At 41.0% G+C, this 17,178-nt stretch overlaps 1 protein-coding gene across 2 annotated transcripts in view; it reads right to left on the reverse strand.

Moving 5' to 3' along the window:
• ATP9B (ATPase phospholipid transporting 9B (putative)) overlaps positions 1–17,178 on the reverse strand; it is a 1,400,042-nt gene that overhangs the window by 1,187,567 nt on the left and 195,297 nt on the right. For both annotated transcript variants that reach the window (XM_053714846.1, XM_053714845.1), the window contains exons 3-4: positions 13,671–13,821; positions 6,277–6,390 (exon numbers count right to left, since the gene is read on the reverse strand). In XM_053714846.1, coding sequence (XP_053570821.1) covers positions 6,277–6,390; positions 13,671–13,821 — 265 coding nt within the window. The remainder of the gene's footprint in view (positions 1–6,276; positions 6,391–13,670; positions 13,822–17,178) is intronic.

Below are 17,178 nucleotides of genomic sequence, written 5' to 3' on the forward strand. Positions count from 1 at the left end.
GGTCATCCATTACTTATGGGATACCAATACCAAAGCTAAAGTACACGGATGAAGGGAGGGATAAGGCAGGAACTTTAAACGGAAGGAACCACTGCCTGAAGCACCTTTCTCCCAAAAATATCCTCCGAAGAAGCAAAGTATAAAATTTGTAAAATTTTGAAAAAGTGTGAAGTGAAGACCAAGTTGCAGCCTTGCAAATCTGTTCAACAGAGGCCTCATTTTTAAAGGCCCAGGTGGAAGCCACAGATCTCGTAGAATGAGCTGTAATTCTTTCAGGAGGCTGCTGTCCAGCAGTCTCATAGGCTAAACGTATTATGCTACGAAGCCAAAAAGAGAGAGAGGTAGCCGAAGCCTTTTGACCTCTCCTCTGTCCAGAGTAAACGACAAACAGGGAAGACGTTTGACGAAAATCTTTAGTTGCCTGCAAATAGAACTTCAGGGCACGGACTACGTCCAGATTATGCAAAAGTCGTTCCTTCTTTGAAGAAGGGTTAGGACACAAAGATGGAACAACAATCTCTTGATTGATATTCCTGTTAGAAACTACCTTAGGTAAGAACCCAGGTTTAGTACGCAGAACTACCTTGTCTGAATGAAAAATCAGATAAGGAGAATCACAATGTAAGGCAGATAACTCAGAGACTCTTCGAGCCGAGGAAATAGCCATCAAAAACAGAACTTTCCAAGATAACAGCTTGATATCAATGGAATGAAGGGGTTCAAATGGAACGCCTTGCAGAACGTTAAGAACTAAGTTTAAGCTCCACGGCGGAGCAACAGTCTTAAACACAGGCTTAATCCTAGCCAAAGCCTGACAAAAAGCCTGAACGTCTGGAACTTCTGCCAGACGTTTGTGTAGAAGAATAGACAGAGCAGAAATCTGTCCCTTTAACGAACTAGCAGATAAGCCCTTTTCTAAACCCTCTTGTAGAAAAGACAATATCCTAGGAATCCTAACCTTACTCCATGAGTAACTCTTGGATTCGCACCAATATAAATATTTACGCCATATCTTATGGTAAATTCTTCTGGTAACAGGTTTCCTAGCCTGTATTAAGGTATCAATAACCGACTCCGAGAAGCCACGCTTTGATAGAATCAAGCGTTCAATCTCCATGCAGTCAGCCTCAGAGAAATTAGATTTGGATGGTTGAAAGGACCTTGAATTAGAAGGTCCTGCCTCAGAGGCAGAGACCATGGTGGACAGGACGACATGTCCACTAGGTCTGCATACCAGGTCCTGCGTGGCCACGCAGGCGCTATCAGAATCACTGATGCTCTCTCCTGTTTGATCTTGGCAATCAGTCGAGGAAGCATCGGAAATGGTGGAAACACATAAGCCATGTTGAAGACCCAAGGTGCTGTCAGAGCATCTATCAGCACCGCTCCCGGGTCCCTGGACCTGGATCCGTAACAAGGAAGCTTGGCGTTCTGGCGAGACGCCATTAGATCCAGATCTGGTTTGCCCCAACGATGAATCAGTTGAGCGAAGACCTCCGGATGAAGTTCCCACTCCCCCGGATGAAAAGTCTGGCGACTTAGAAAATCCGCCTCCCAGTTCTCCACGCCTGGGATGTAGATCGCTGACAGGTGGCAAGAGTGAGACTCTGCCCAGCGAATTATCTTTGAGACTTCCAACATCGCTAGGGAACTTCTGGTTCCCCCTTGATGGTTGATGTAAGCCACAGTCGTGATGTTGTCCGACTGAAATCTGATGAACCTCAGAGTTGCTAACTGAGACCAAGCTAGAAGAGCATTGAATATTGCTCTTAACTCCAGAATATTTATTGGGAGGAGTTTCTCCTCCTGAGTCCATGATCCCTGAGCTTTCAGGGAATTCCAGACTGCGCCCCAACCTAGAAGGCTGGCGTCTGTTGTTACAATCGTCCAATCTGGCCTGCGAAAGGTCATCCCCTTGGACAGATGGGGCAGAGAAAGCCACCATAGAAGAGATTCTCTGGTCTCTTGATCCAGATTTAACCGAGGGGACAAATCTGAGTAATCCCCATTCCACTGACTTAGCATGCACAATTGCAGCGTTCTGAGATGCAGGCGCGCAAATGGTACTATGTCCATTGCTGCTACCATTAAGCCGATTACTTCCACGCACTGAGCTACTGACGGGTGTGGAATGGAATGAAGGGCACGGCAAGCATTTAGAAGTTTTGATAACCTGGCCTCCGTCAGGTAAATTCTCATCTCTACAGAATCTATAAGAGTCCCTAGGAAGGGAACCCTTGTAAGTGGTAATAGAGAACTCTTTTCCACGTTCACCTTCCACCCATGCGACCTCAGAAATGCCAGAACTATCTCTGTATGAGACTTGGCAGTTTGAAAACTTGACGCTTGTATCAGAATGTCGTCTAGGTACGGAGCTACCGCTATGCCTCGCGGTCTTAGTACCGCCAGAAGTGCGCCCAGAACCTTTGTAAAGATTCTTGGAGCCGTAGCTAACTCGAAGGGAAGAGCTACAAACTGGTAATGCCTGTCTAGGAAGGCAAATCTTAGGTACCGATAATGATCCTTGTGAATAGGTATGTGAAGGTAGGCAATCCTTTAAGTCCACTGTGGTCATGTACTGACCCTCTTGGATCATGGGTAGGATGGTTCGAATAGTTTCCATTTTGAATGATGGAACTCTTAGGAATTTGTTTAGGATTTTTAAGTCAAAGATTGGTCTAAAGGTTCCCTCTTTCTTAGGAACCACAAATAGATTTGAATAGAATCCTTGCCCGTGTTCCGTCCGCGGAACTGGGTGGATCACCCCCATTAGTAAGAGGTCTTGTACACAGCGTAGAAACGCCTCTTTCTTTATTTGGTTTGCTGATAACCTTGAAAGATGAAATCTCCCTTGTGGAGGAGAAGCTTTGAAGTCCAGAAGATATCCCTGAGATATGATCTCCAACACCCAGGGATCCTGGACATCTCTTGCCCAAGCCTGGGCAAAGAGAGAAAGTCTGCCCCCCACTAGATCCGTTTCCGGATAGGGGGCCCTCTCTCCATGCTGTCTTAGGGGCAGCAGCAGGTTTTCTGGCCTGCTTGCCCTTGTTCCAGGACTGGTTAGTTTTCCAGCCCTGTCTGTAACGAGCAACAGCTCCTTCCTGTTTTGGAGCGGAGGAAGTTGATGCAGCTCCTGCCTTGAGGTTACGAAAGGCACGAAAATTAGACTGTTTGGCCTTTGATTTGGCCCTGTCCTGAGGTAGAGCATGGCCCTTACCTCCCGTAATGTCAACGATAATTTCTTTCAAGCCGGGCCCGAATAAGGTCTGCCCTTTGAAAGGAATATTAAGCAATTTAGATTTAGAAGTCACGTCAGCTGACCAGGATTTAAGCCATAGCGCTCTGCGCGCTTGGATGGCGAATCCGGAGTTCTTAGCCGTAAGTTTGGTTAAATGTACGACGGCATCAGAAACAAATGCGTTAGCTAGCTTAAGTGCTTTAAGCTTGTTCATAATTTCATCCAATGGAGCTGTGCGAATGGCCTCTTCCAGAGACTCAAACCAGAATGCCGCCGCAGCAGTGACAGGCGCAATGCATGCAAGGGGCTGTAAGATAAAACCTTGTTGAACAAACATTTTCTTAAGGTAACCTTCTAATTTTTTATCCATTGGATCTGAAAAAGCACAACTATCCTCCACCGGGATAGTGGTACGCTTAGCCAAAGAAGAAACTGCTCCCTCCACCTTAAGGACCGTCTGCCATAAGTCCCGTGTGGTGGCGTCTATTGGAAACATTTTCCTAAATATAGGAGGGGGGGAAAAAGGCACACCGGGTCTATCCCACTCCTTGCTAATAATTTCTGTAAGCCTCTTAGGTATAGGAAAAATGTCAGTACACACCGGTACCGCATAGTATCTATCCAGCCTACATAATTTCTCTGGAATTGCAACCGTGTTACAATCATTCAGAGCCGCTAATACCTCCCCTAGCAATATGCGGAGGTTCTCAAGCTTAAATTTAAAATTTGAAATCTCTGAATCCAGTCTCCCTGGATCAGATCCGTCACCCACAGAATGAAGCTCTCCGTCCTCATGTTCTGCAAATTGTGACGCAGTATCGGACATGGCTCTCCCATCATCAGCGCGCTCTGTCCTTAACCCAGAGCAATCGCGCTTGCCTCTTAATTCTGGCAATTTAGATAATACTTCTGTCATAACAGTAGCCATGTCTTGCAGAGTGATTTGTATGGGCCTCTCTGATGTACTTGGCGCCACAATATCACGCACCTCCTGAGCGGGAGGCGAAGGTACTGACACGTGAGGAGAGTTAGTCGGCATAACTTCCCCCTCGTTGTCTGGTGATAATTTCCTTACATGTAAAGATTGACTTTAATTCAAAGTGACATCAATGCATTTAGTACATAAATTTCTATGGGGCTCCACATTGGACTTCAAACATAGTGAACAAAGAGATTCATCTGTGTCAGACATGTTTAAACAGACTAGCAATGAGACTAGCAAGCTTGGAAAATACTTTCAAATAAATTTACAAGCAATATAAAAAACGCTACTGCGCCTTTAAGAAGCACAAAAAGCTGTCACAGTTGAAATAACAATGAACCAAATTAGTTATAGCAACCAAATTTTCACAGTAAATGAATTAAGTTAGCAAAGGATTGCACCCACCAGCAAAAGGATGATCAACCCCTTAGTACCCAAAAAACGGATAACAATTTAATAATTAACGTTTTTATCACAGTCAAACACACTGTCACAGGTCTGCTGTGACTGATTACCTCCCTCAAAATGAATTTTGAAGACCCCTGAGCTCTCTAGAGACGTCCTGGATCATGGAGGATGAAGTAGGAAGATTGTGACTGAATTTTTACTGCGCAAAAATGCGCTAAAATAGGCCCCTCCCACTCATATTACAACAGTGGGGAAGCTCAGTTAACTGTTTCTATGCAGAAAACAAAGATAGCCATGTGGTAAAAATCATGCCCCAATAAGTTTTATCACCAAGTACCTCACAAAAAACGATTAACATGCTAGTAAACGTTTTAAAAGCTATGAAGTGTTATTAATAAGCCTGCTACCAGTCGCTTTTACTGCAGTTAAGGCTCATATATTACTTCAGTATTAACAGTATTTTCTGAGTCAAATTCCATTCCCTAGAAAAATACTTCAGTGTACACACACTCATCAGCCTGATACCAGTCGCTACCACTGCATTTAAGGCTGAACTTACATTACATTGGTATTAGCAGTATTTTCTCAGTCAATTCCATTCCTTAGAAAAATAATTTACTGCACATACCTCGTTTGCAGGGGGGCCCTGCATGCTATTCCCCTTTTCTGAAGTTACCTCACTCCTCAGAATGTATGAGAACAGCCAGTGGATCTTAGTTACGTCTGCTAAGATCATAGAAAACGCAGGCAGATTCTTCTTCTAATGCTGCCTGAGAACAAACAGCACACTCCGGTGCCATTTAAAATAACAAACTTTTGATTGAAGAAATAAACTAAGTTTAAAAACACCACAGACCTCTCACAACGACCTATCTTTAGTTAGGTTGCAAGAGAATGACTGGATATGACATGTGAGGGGAGGAGCTATATAGCAGCTCTGCTTGGGTGATCCTCTTGCAACTTCCTGTTGGGGAAGAGATATAATCCCATAAGTAATGGATGACCCGTGGACTGACTACACTTAACAAGAGAAATGTCCTATTGTTTTCAATTGGAATGACTGTTAACATTGAAGTATCATCCGCATGCAGATTCTGCCACGAGATGACCAATGAAACAAGTTGACAGCTTCATAAATAGAACCTTTAGTCTTTAGTATGCACATTTCTTTTTTGTCTAGAAACATTTTTTTTAAATGGTATTATAGTTTCAACAAGTTTTATGTATATAATGATTATCTACTGTACATTATAAATCAACTTGAATTTAATAATTTAACTAGGAAAAAAGTTAACATTAAAAACAAAACATGCATAGTTTTAACAGCACGGTGTTAAAAAACGAAATTCAGAACAAATGAAGGAACCAAAACAATTGTTTTCTGACATAAAATCATAATGTTGGAGACTTTCAATGAAAGAAAAGAAATTGCATTAATCTAAATATTTGAAAAAAAATAAAATAAACACGGTAATATGGCTAAGGACTTGCAACGAGGCAGAAATCACACTTTATTCTTAAGTAACAAGCAAGTTTCTTGTAGATTCATTAATGGACACACTCAAAATGTTAAAGCTCTAAGTACTAATTTGTTCATAATAAACATCTCCATAAATTATCATGCCTAGAAAACATGAATTCTACTTACCAGAGGTGCCCAGTAGGTGTAGAGGTAGCCTATTTTTAATGCTGTTACAAACTGAGAACAAGCGACTACCAGAAAATAGAGATTCAAGAAAAATTTGAACTGTTGATACAAAACCTAAAAATAGAAAAAACAAATATCTGAGCAAGTTCCTCATGCAAAACATTAAATTTAGAAAGATATATCCTAAAACATATTAAACTGTAGATTTCTTCTTCATGTTCAGATAAGATTTCATCATACTCAGTGATATCAAATACAGAAACTGGTAGCATTATGGTCCATGTGTGTGTGTGTAAATCCAGATCATTTTGTGTTCCACTTTCAAACGAACAAATACAAATCCGACACCATGTTTGTCATGCATTAATACATACTAATGAAAATATATATATATTTTTCTTTGTTTTATATATATATATATATATATATATATATATATATTTTTTTTTTTTTAACAAAGAAAAATATAGACCAGCGCTCCCAAACTTTTTTTTTTTAGCTTCCAGGGTGCTCTTTAAACAGTCTCATCTAAACCCCACAAAATATCAAGGCACTCTACGGTATTGAAAGTAAATAATCCACTTTAATATGACGTTTCAGGGTTTTAACCCCTTCCTCAGACCATAAAAGACAGCTTGATTAGGGCCCCTTTATAGGATGAAGTCCTCCATCTTAACAATGGGGTTGTATAATGTGAGATACATATGAATTGCTGGTTTGGTGCCCATTTGGTCCCCAGCGGATGCCCACTCTCTACCTGATCACTTTGTTTTTCTTTAAATCTGATTGGCTTATGTGATCAAACTCCTATGTGAACTCAAATTTCTACTATGTGTTTACATTATACGTTTAAATCATACCCTCTATTCCTAGATTATATAATGCATTAATATTTCTAACATGATACATCAATTATGTCCTTTGCAAACAGTGCTTTATTTTAAACATCGTTATGGGCTTTAAGCAGGTTTACATAGAGTCGCTTTCCTGGATTGATACGTCATACAGCAGTTGTTATGCTAATTAGCCATGTGCCACACGCAACTCCGTTACTAAGGATCCAAGCTTTGTTGATGCTGGTTGCAACTATTACAGCTCGTTATGAATCCGGAAGGGGCGTGGTCTCCGTGACGTGCAAACACACAGCGTTACCAATTTACAATTAAGCAAGACTCTATGTATATAAAGCTGCGATTTTCCCATGTTTTTAACTTGCCTTCTCTTTGGATGTCAGGCTCTGTTATCTGCCTGTAGGAACCATCTGATCCATTTGATAAAGGTGCTGGTTGGCACCAAAATGTCATGGGACTATTTTAACCTTTAAAGATTCTTGATATTGCACCCTGGTGGCTGCTCACTCAAGATTTCAGATTTGGAGTGCAGGTCCTCTATTTACTAACGTGTATATATATATATATATATATATATATATATATATATATATATATATATATATATATATATATATATATATATATATATAATACAATATACATATACACACATATATAACCTAACTTAAAAAGAAAAACATAAATTATGCTTACCTGATAATTTCCTTTTCTTCTAATGGAAAGAGTCCACAGCTGCATTCATTACTTTTGGGAAATAAGAACCTGGCCAGGAGGAGGCAAAGACACCCCAGCCAAAGGCTTAAATACGCCTCCCACTCCCCTCATCCCCCAGTCATTCTGCAGAGGAACAAGAAACAGAAGAATAAATATCAGGGTGAAAGGTGCCAGAAGAATAATAAGGACACCCCACATGAAATTACAGGTGGGGAGCTGTAGACTCTTTCCATCAGAAGAAAAGTTCAGGTAAGCATAATATATGTTTTTCTTCTTAAATGGAAAGAGTCCAAGTTATAGAGGACACTGAATGCCAAGACGGGAGGGTACAATAGGCAGCCCATACTGAGGGAACCAGGCCTGAACCTCTACCCAATAAAAAAAAACACTTTGTCCGAAAGCCGAGAAAATTTTAAGAGGAAAAGCCCCAATGACACTGACTCGCAGTTAGTCCAGAAGTCAAACTACAGACCGCAACGGACTCGACTAAGCCAACAGTCCTCTAGGAGACACCGTCGCCCAACAGACGGTCCCCTACCGCTCACCCCCCACAAATGAAGGAGACACCAGCCAAAACCCCGAAAGGGACAAGGCAAAGGAGAACCAATGAAACTGAAAGGTCCCCTAATACAAAAAAGAACACCTCCAAGAGTGAGCCCAGCTCACAGAGACCCAAATGGGCCCAAACAGGGAAAGGAGGCCACGCCTATACCAAGCGAAACCCGGGATAAGACCGGGCACAGAGACAGAACACATGCCTCTCCAACATCCTGCAAGCACGGATTGCAACTGAAGAGGCAAAGTCCTACCAGTGTCTGACAATAGAATACCAAAGCATTCGACCATGAAAAAGTGTGTAATACAGCTAAGTGAAAAACCCCAAGTTTGAGAACACAGAGTCCATAACAGGACGTCACAGAGGGTACTTGCGAGGAAGAAGAAGCAGTCAAGCAAGAAACAGACCGCAAAAGCAACCCCCAGACAGAGGGCACGCTCCAGACAACCTAAGTCGCCGAACCTACACACAGGTCCTTAAAAAGGGGAACACAAAACCTCAATCGAGGCCCCCCGAGAAGAAGTGTATACCCTTAGAACCCGAAGGAAGAGTAAACCCTCTTCTGAAATCAATGGAGCAAGTTGAAAGGAAAATGTATACCCTAGCAGACTGAGCTAACAGGATAGACTCAACAAAGCTCACACATCCAGAGGAGACTATGACCCGAACGCAGCTCCTTAGAACGCTCGGCCATCCTGACCTGCAGACCCACACCCAGCTGGACCAACCCAGCCTCAGGGATCCAAGACAGGGGAACAAAAGAATCATGAAACAGGTACAGGAAAGAGCATAAGGATAGCACAGCCATCCCCACAGAGTACAAGTACAACCCGACTCTAAAAACAGACAACAAGGCCATAGACCTACGGATCTATCAAAATAAAGGCCCAACAAGTCTGACTTGGAGCCAGCAAGACCCCAGGGGGAACCAATCCCACCTTTCCGCCTCCCATCCAGGAGAAGCCCCAAGCAAGGACTCTATCTCCATAGGGAGGAGAATATCCCCTAAAGAAAAGGGATGATGCCGGAAGGGCAACAACTGTCTAAAGGCCCGAAGTCACTGGCTAATGGGTAGAGAAATTCCCAACACAGATGTCATAGAAAAGGACCCCCCTACAAGTAGCTTGCCAAGCTGAGGCACAGCCAACCCATTCGCCTGCAAAGCAGGGAATCCACGGGAACACTGGCAAGCTGACCAGGGGAATGCAACCCTTACTGTGCACCAGAAAATGGACATCCACCGCCAGCAGCTGGGTATGAACCAACAACCCTTGAGGCGCAAGCCACAGAGCTAACCACCAGATGACATGGGATACTCTGTGGCAAAGAGTAAAAAATACTCTGAAAACCTGGCCAACAATGACCAGGTTAGGTAGATGGAGCAAGGACATAACCCAAGTTCCCACTACAGTGGAACACCCCGACCAGCCTATAGATCCAAGATTCCAAAACCACACAAGACTGGGTCAGGAAAAAAGCCAAGCGAAGCTTCAGTAACCGGAAGTCTCAGGGAGAAAAACAGGTCCGGGCACCTAATAGTTCAGGCAAACCTTACCCTAGAACTAAACACCCCAACTGGCCAAAAAGCCAGACACAAGAGATATGGATGCATATCCAGAGAATCCGGATAGCGAGAAGAACTCGAAATCCCCAACCAAAGGAAGGAACCACCCCTAGCTAAAGTCCAACGCTCCAATAAAAATATATAAATATAAAAAAATGTGACCTAATCACAAATGAGGGGGCGCTAAATAATAGACAGTAAGATGGTTTACATCTATATGTTGGTAATAATAACAAGAAAATATACAGTTCAAATGCATTAATGTTGTTTTAGTAAATACAATTTCCTTTAAAGGGAAGAAACAAAAAGGTAATGTCCTTTTGATTGCATGGACTGTTTTCCTGTGTTGGCTGCCTCCTCCTCACCGGCTGGTCCAGGTATAGCTACAAAAAATGGATGGAGGAGCAAGGCTAGAAGAAAAAGGAGCAAGGCTAGAAGTCGTATGAAGATACTTCAGAGCCTCAGGACAACCAAGGGATACCTCAAGGTAAAAAAAATACTACTAGCAGGACTAGTCTCCCTATCACCTCCACACAAGCAGAGGGCACAAGGAAGAGAAAGGCACTAAGCCTACTCAGCTCCGGAAAACCCCGAGCTTCCCTGCAAGGAACAACCATCACCCAGAAACACAGATCCCTAAAAGGAGCGCCAACTCACCCAGAGACAATGGAAGAAGACCCAAAGGTCTCTTATAACTGAGACAGACAGTACACGTCGAAGAGTAAGAGCTGCATCTAGATACACTATAAACAGCTTACGCGTACACCTGCAAGGTGTCAAGAGCTGCAACTGGTTTCAAACTGCAAACCTTCCGCATGCTAGACAGCTATCCTGTACAAGCTGTTGGATCAAGCCCAAAAGGACAAATCCAGAGGCCTAAAAATGAAGGCCAAACCGCTCAACTGCGGTAAGGGGCGTTAAGCCCTCCAACCCTCCACCACATGGGGGAGGAAAACTCTAAGTTCTGATGAAATCAGATGTCAGATAGAGTGACGCAGTGGAAAACTCCCCTGCCCGGCCATCTATGACTGAAGGCTATAAGGAATGAAACAATCCTTCCCGTCTCAAAGACCTAGAGGACCTCTCGAATGCTTAGTTGAACATGAAAAACAATGATAACCTGAGCACTCAGCGTTTCTACCAAACCAGCCGAGCAGAACAGTGCTACGTGTCTGAACAGCCGCAAGACCGAACGAACCCGACAGGACCAGCCTGCACCTAGGCTCTTAATCGGCAAGCTGCATAAATTCTCCCTCATAGGGGAAAAAACAGAAAACAGACATTTTTAACATAGGACTAACAGGTCCAAAACAACTTCCGAAGAACTAATAAAGAGTATCAATCCCAGAAGGTTCCCGAAGGAAACAAAAACAAATAAAATACATCCCATCGGATATAAATAAAATATTAGGCAAACCGGAGGTTAACGCCCAAAAAGACACAGGCCTACTAGTAGGACCAGCCAAACGGAGCCTTATCTTTCAAAAACTGGGAAAGATCTCAAACAAATGACAATCAGGAGATTACTTCATCCCCACATGTCTAATGAGGTGCACCATTCGAATTAGCAGACTGAAAATCCCTGTATCTGGTAACGATAGGGTCATTCAATAACTGAAAAACATGTCTGAGCAATACGCAAAGGCGCGCAATCCTGTAACGAAAGGCACAACACTCAGGGACATTTACACCTGCGGGGGAACTGAAGAGGCCCTCCCCAAGGTGGAAGGCCCGGGAAAATAGGGCACAAGTAAATTCTCAAATAAACGTCTGGACTCTGCAGACGAACAATTGACAACATTATATGGAAGCGAAAATGTGCTGCAACCTCTGGGGGGAACACGCCACCCTGCATGGAGGAATCAGAAACTGGGTTACCCACATGTGTAGAAGTATGAATTGGTAGGGAACTCGCCTCTCGGAGGGCAGGACCCTAAGAGGCGGATGGCTCAGCAGTCCCTTGATTCCCCGAGCCCGAGGAACCAGGTGCTCTGAAATAGCATACAGAACAAAACTGGTTGACATGTGTCAATGAGGACAATACGGATTCACCACCGGACACAGAATCTGAATCTGAAATCAAAATAGTCTCAGTATCAGCATCCTCCATAACTGAAACTAAATTTAGCACAGTCTCAGCATCAGAATCCTACATAACTGGATAGAGGATATATAAATATGGACTAAGTAGTAAAAACAAAAACGGCACCTGACCACCCCAATGGCTGGGGCACTCACCACCTCCTATGACCATACCCCTGCGGACTAGAAAATTTCCTTTGCCACACGGTCGGGAATGCAGAAATGGAAAACAGAACGTAACCACGCCCTAACACAAGGTGAACCGTACAGTCCAAAAAAGCGCGCCCAACCAAATGGCCGCCTCCCTTCCAAAGGCCTCAATGTTCCAAACCGTGAGCCCATAAACATCACACATAAGCAGGTTGAATAACATAACAAGCATGATTATAAACCCCCCTGTTCAATAAACCCCCTCAGGAGATATTAACCCTCGATTCCAAGATACTACAAGAGACTCACTGAGACCCTTATGATAAATTAGACCTACAAGGTGGTAGCCTCTCAGGAAAACATTCACATTACAGTACATTGATTAAGAAAGTAAAATGAAACGATCTTACCGGAATCAACGCAGTGGAACAGGAACACGGCCTTTCAAGTGTGACGGATAGTAGCATCGCCTCCGCCATGGACTTGAGAGAAGAAAGCAGGCAGCGGAGCGAAGTTAAACAGAGCCGATTGCTTGAGGAGCTGTTAATCTGAGTCGGGATGGTTTCGCAGAAAGACTCTCCCTGCATCTCCAGACTCTAACTTTCATCCAAGCCCTCACTGAGAGACTGACAGGACTACTTAAAACTCCTGTCCCATGCCGAAGAGTACTACTCTCCATAAGAGACAAAAAACTAAAATTAAAAATTCTGACACTTCTCTGCCAACTTCCTGGGACGAAAGACAAAGAATGACTGGGGGATGAGGGGAGTCTGAGGAGTATTTAAGCATTTCGCTGGGGTGTCTTTGCCTCCTCCTGGTGGCCAGGTTCTTATTTCCCAAAAGTAATGAATGCAGCTGTGGACTCTTTCCATTTAAGAAGAAAATCTGCATTTTCAAATCACAACATTGAATGCTTAACAGTATTCTTAATGAACTCCATGACCTTTAGGAAAATGTGCACTGTTTAAGTAATTTGTGTGCATTTAATAATTTAAACTAAGAGAAGAAAAAAATAGGCTTCGTTCAATAAAGATAAGAATATTTATCTGTCTGAAAGACAGTTGACATTTTATTAGACATAAGATCTGCCTTTTAATTACAGAGCCATTAGTTGTTGCGAGTTTTAATAAAGGCACATATTAAATTCCAAGACTTTTCCAACTATTGGATCTAAAGATGCTCAATAAAGTATACAAATGTATTTGCATTAAGACCACATATTCAAGTATAAAAAATATATGAAAGCCAGTTCATTATTATCATAGCAAAAGCTTTAGATTGTAATAAAGAAATACTTTTTAATTAACATACTTTGCTTGCAAGAAGAATAAAATAATGTTCAACTATTTTGTTTCAGATGTATATATTTGAAATAAAATGCTAGTAAAATACAATCACCATCACAAAATACAGCATAACAACATTACATTAGAAATTAAACTGGTAAATGTTAGTTTATATATTTTTGCCTTACCCCAGGTATAAATGTAAAGACGTTATACTTTTGATTTTTTATTGCATTTCTTGGATACTTTTCTTCACATTTCTCTGGACATCCCAACCAAACAGTGCGAGCTTTAAGCTCTTTCTTTCTTCTGCACACATTTACTAGCCAATCACAGCAGCTAAAAAGAATAGGCCAAAAAAGAGCATGTTACTCATCCAAAATGTATGCATAATTAGATTGCAAAGATACCAGCCATTAGATAATAAACCATGCATGTGGTACAAATTATGGAAAGGAGGTGGAACACCCATAAAACATGTTGGGTAGTGGTGTTTTTTTATTGTTGCTGATTTGTTTTTAAAGAACAGTACAAAGTTGATTTGGTGTATTTACGGGAAGGGTATTTATGGGCATTTTTAATTTTGTGGGGTTTATTAAATTTATGAATATGGAGTTTGATCCCTAGAATGGACAAATATTGGATTGTAATCAAAAGGATTGTACATATATAATTAGGAAAATGCTCATAAATGCAATTCCAGAATACTTTGGTTTGAATAATTATATATATATATATATATATATATATATATATATATATATATATATATATATATATATATATATATATATATATATATATATTTGAAATCACTGCTTTTACCGATTTTGTATTATATTTTTAATCCTTAGCTTTTATTGTTAGCTTTGCAACATATACTTTTTGATATGTGGTTATGGATCCTTGTGTCAATATATCGATGTGTATGTGGATTATTACCCTTAATTATTCAGATGAGATATAATTATGAAAACTGGGACAATAAGGAATCTCCCTATGGAAAGAGAGAAGGCAAACTAAAAGGAAGCGGACACATCATGACATCACTCCTTGAAAATGCCAATAGCATTGGCGAAACGTACATCAGAGGTTTGTACAGACTGACATGTCATAGGAGTTTGGGACAATATTGCAGCATTTCACAGTTCCAATCTCAGGAGAGAACGAAGAGTGACAGCCGGTGTATCTTTTACTGTAGAACTGTTCTGTGAACGTTTGTCCCTGTTAAACTCCTTATGTGATTTTGTCTATTTATGAGTTTTAATATGTACTTATTATTTTATTGAATTCTTAAATCATCATACGGATCGGTTGGTGCCATTTATTTCTGGGGTTATTACCCTCCCATATGCGCTTATACCTAAGAGCTCAGTCATAAGCTCTCACAAACATGAGTAAGGTTTCTTCTGGTCATTATATTTTTATGAAAACAGACCTTCACTATATTTGCTCATCTTTTTTCCTTTGAGGTTTTCCCTGGATCACTGTGAAGAATACTTACACTAGGGACTATATCCTTTATTTTGATACTTTTGTATCTTTTATGAGACACAGTTACTCGTGTGTTTCATATCTCTTTAAATTCTGACCTCACAAACAACTGCCTTGGGAAAAAAACAGCACCTACGCAACTCTGTATATGGACCTTGAATATATTTATATAAAGTAATCATATAACCTCTCAAGCGCCTTTTATCTAAAATAAAAAGACCCCGTTTAGCTAACCTTTATTCCTAGTTTTGTGGCCCTTCTTTTTATAATTCTGCAATTTCCATTTTTAAAATTGGTCTCCTGAACTGCACCCCATACTCAAAGTGAAGTCTTACTAGGGCTTAATATAGCTACAGAATTATGCTTTCTTCCCTTGCATCTGTCTCTTTTAATACATGATAGTATAGTATTTTAATAGATTTAGAAGATGCTGCCTTGAATTGCACATTCATTTTTAGCTTGTTATCTATAAGTACACCTAAATAATTTTCCTCCTCTATTTTGCTAAGTTTAGTACTATTTAAAGGGACAGTCTAGTCAAATTTAAACTTTAATGATTCAGATAGGGCATATAATTTTAAACACTTTTCCAATTAACTTTTATCAAAATTTGCTTTGTTCTTTTGGTATTCTAAGTTGAAAGCTAAACCTAGGTAGGCTTATATGATCATTTCTAAGCCCTTGAAAACCACCTCTTATCGGAATGCATTTGACAATTTTTACAGCTAGAGGGCGTTAGTTCATGTTTTCCATATAAATAACATTGTGCTCACGTCTGTGAAGTTACTTATGAGAGGGCACTTATTGGCTAAAATGCAAGTCTGTCAAAAGAACTGAAAAAGGGGGCAGTCTGCAGCGGCTTACGTACAAGGTAATCACAGAGGTAAAGACAAAATGTATGCTTACCTGATAAATGTATTTCTTTCCGGATATGGTGAGTCCACAACGTCATCAATTACTGTTGGGAATATCACTCCTGGCCAGCAGGAGGAGGCAAAGAACACCACAGCAAACCTGTTAAGTATCACTCCCCTTCCCACAACCCCAGTCATTAGACCGAATGGAAATGAAAAAAGGAATAACACAAAAGCATAGAGGTGCCTGAAGTTTAGACAAAAATAACTGTCTTAACAAAAAAAAAGGGGGATGGGGTGGGGTAGTGGATACACCATATCCGGAAAGGAAATAAATTTATCAGGTAAGCATAAATTTTGTTTTCTTTCCTAAGATATGGTGAATCCACAACGTCATCAATTACTGTTGGGAATCAATACCCAAGCAAGAGGACACAGATGACTAGGGAGGGAAAACAAGACAGGCAGACCTAAACAGAAGGCACCACTGCTTGAAGAACCTTTTCTCCCAAAAGAAGCCTATGGCACAAATGGTTGTAAAAGTTTCTCTTTTATCCCCTTTGTTCAGAAATAGCAGACATATATGGCTTTGCTTTTTGGCAATTAGAAGGCCGCTAAATGCCGCTGTGTGCCAGTACTAAAACTAAAAACATAACTTATGTAAGAACTTACCTGATAAATTCATTTCTTTCATATTAGCAAGAGTCCATGAGCTAGTGACGTATGGGATATACATTCCTACCAGGAGGGGCAAAGTTTCCCAAACCTCAAAATGCCTATAAATACACCCCTCACCACACCCACAATTCAGTTTAACGAATAGCCAAGAAGTGGGGTGATAAAAAAGTGCGAAAGCATATAAAATAAGGAATTGGAATAATTGTGCTTTATACAAAAATCATAACCACCCCAAAAAAAGGGCGGGCCTCATGGACTCTTGCTAATATGAAAGAAATGAATTTATCAGGTAAGTTCTTACATAAATTAAATTAAATAAAATGTTTTCTTTCATGTAATTAGCAAGAGTCCATGAGCTAGTGACGTATGGGATAATGATTACCCAAGATGTGGATCTTTCCCCGCAAGAGTCACTAGAGAGGGAGGGATAAAATAAAGACAGCCAATTCCTGCTGAAAATAATCCACACCCAAAATAAAGTTTAATGAAAAACATAAGCAGAAGATTCAAACTGAAACCGCTGCCTGAAGTACTTTTCTACCAAAAACTGCTTCAGAAGAAGAAAATACATCAAAATGGTAGAATTTAGTAAAAGTATGCAAAGAGGACCAAGTTGCTGCTTTGTAAATCTGATCAATCGAAGCTTCATTCCTAAACGCCCAGGAAGTAG

The sequence above is a fragment of the Bombina bombina genome, chromosome 5 (genome assembly GCF_027579735.1).
Source record: "Bombina bombina isolate aBomBom1 chromosome 5, aBomBom1.pri, whole genome shotgun sequence".
In the NCBI taxonomy this organism is placed as follows: domain Eukaryota; kingdom Metazoa; phylum Chordata; class Amphibia; order Anura; family Bombinatoridae; genus Bombina; species Bombina bombina.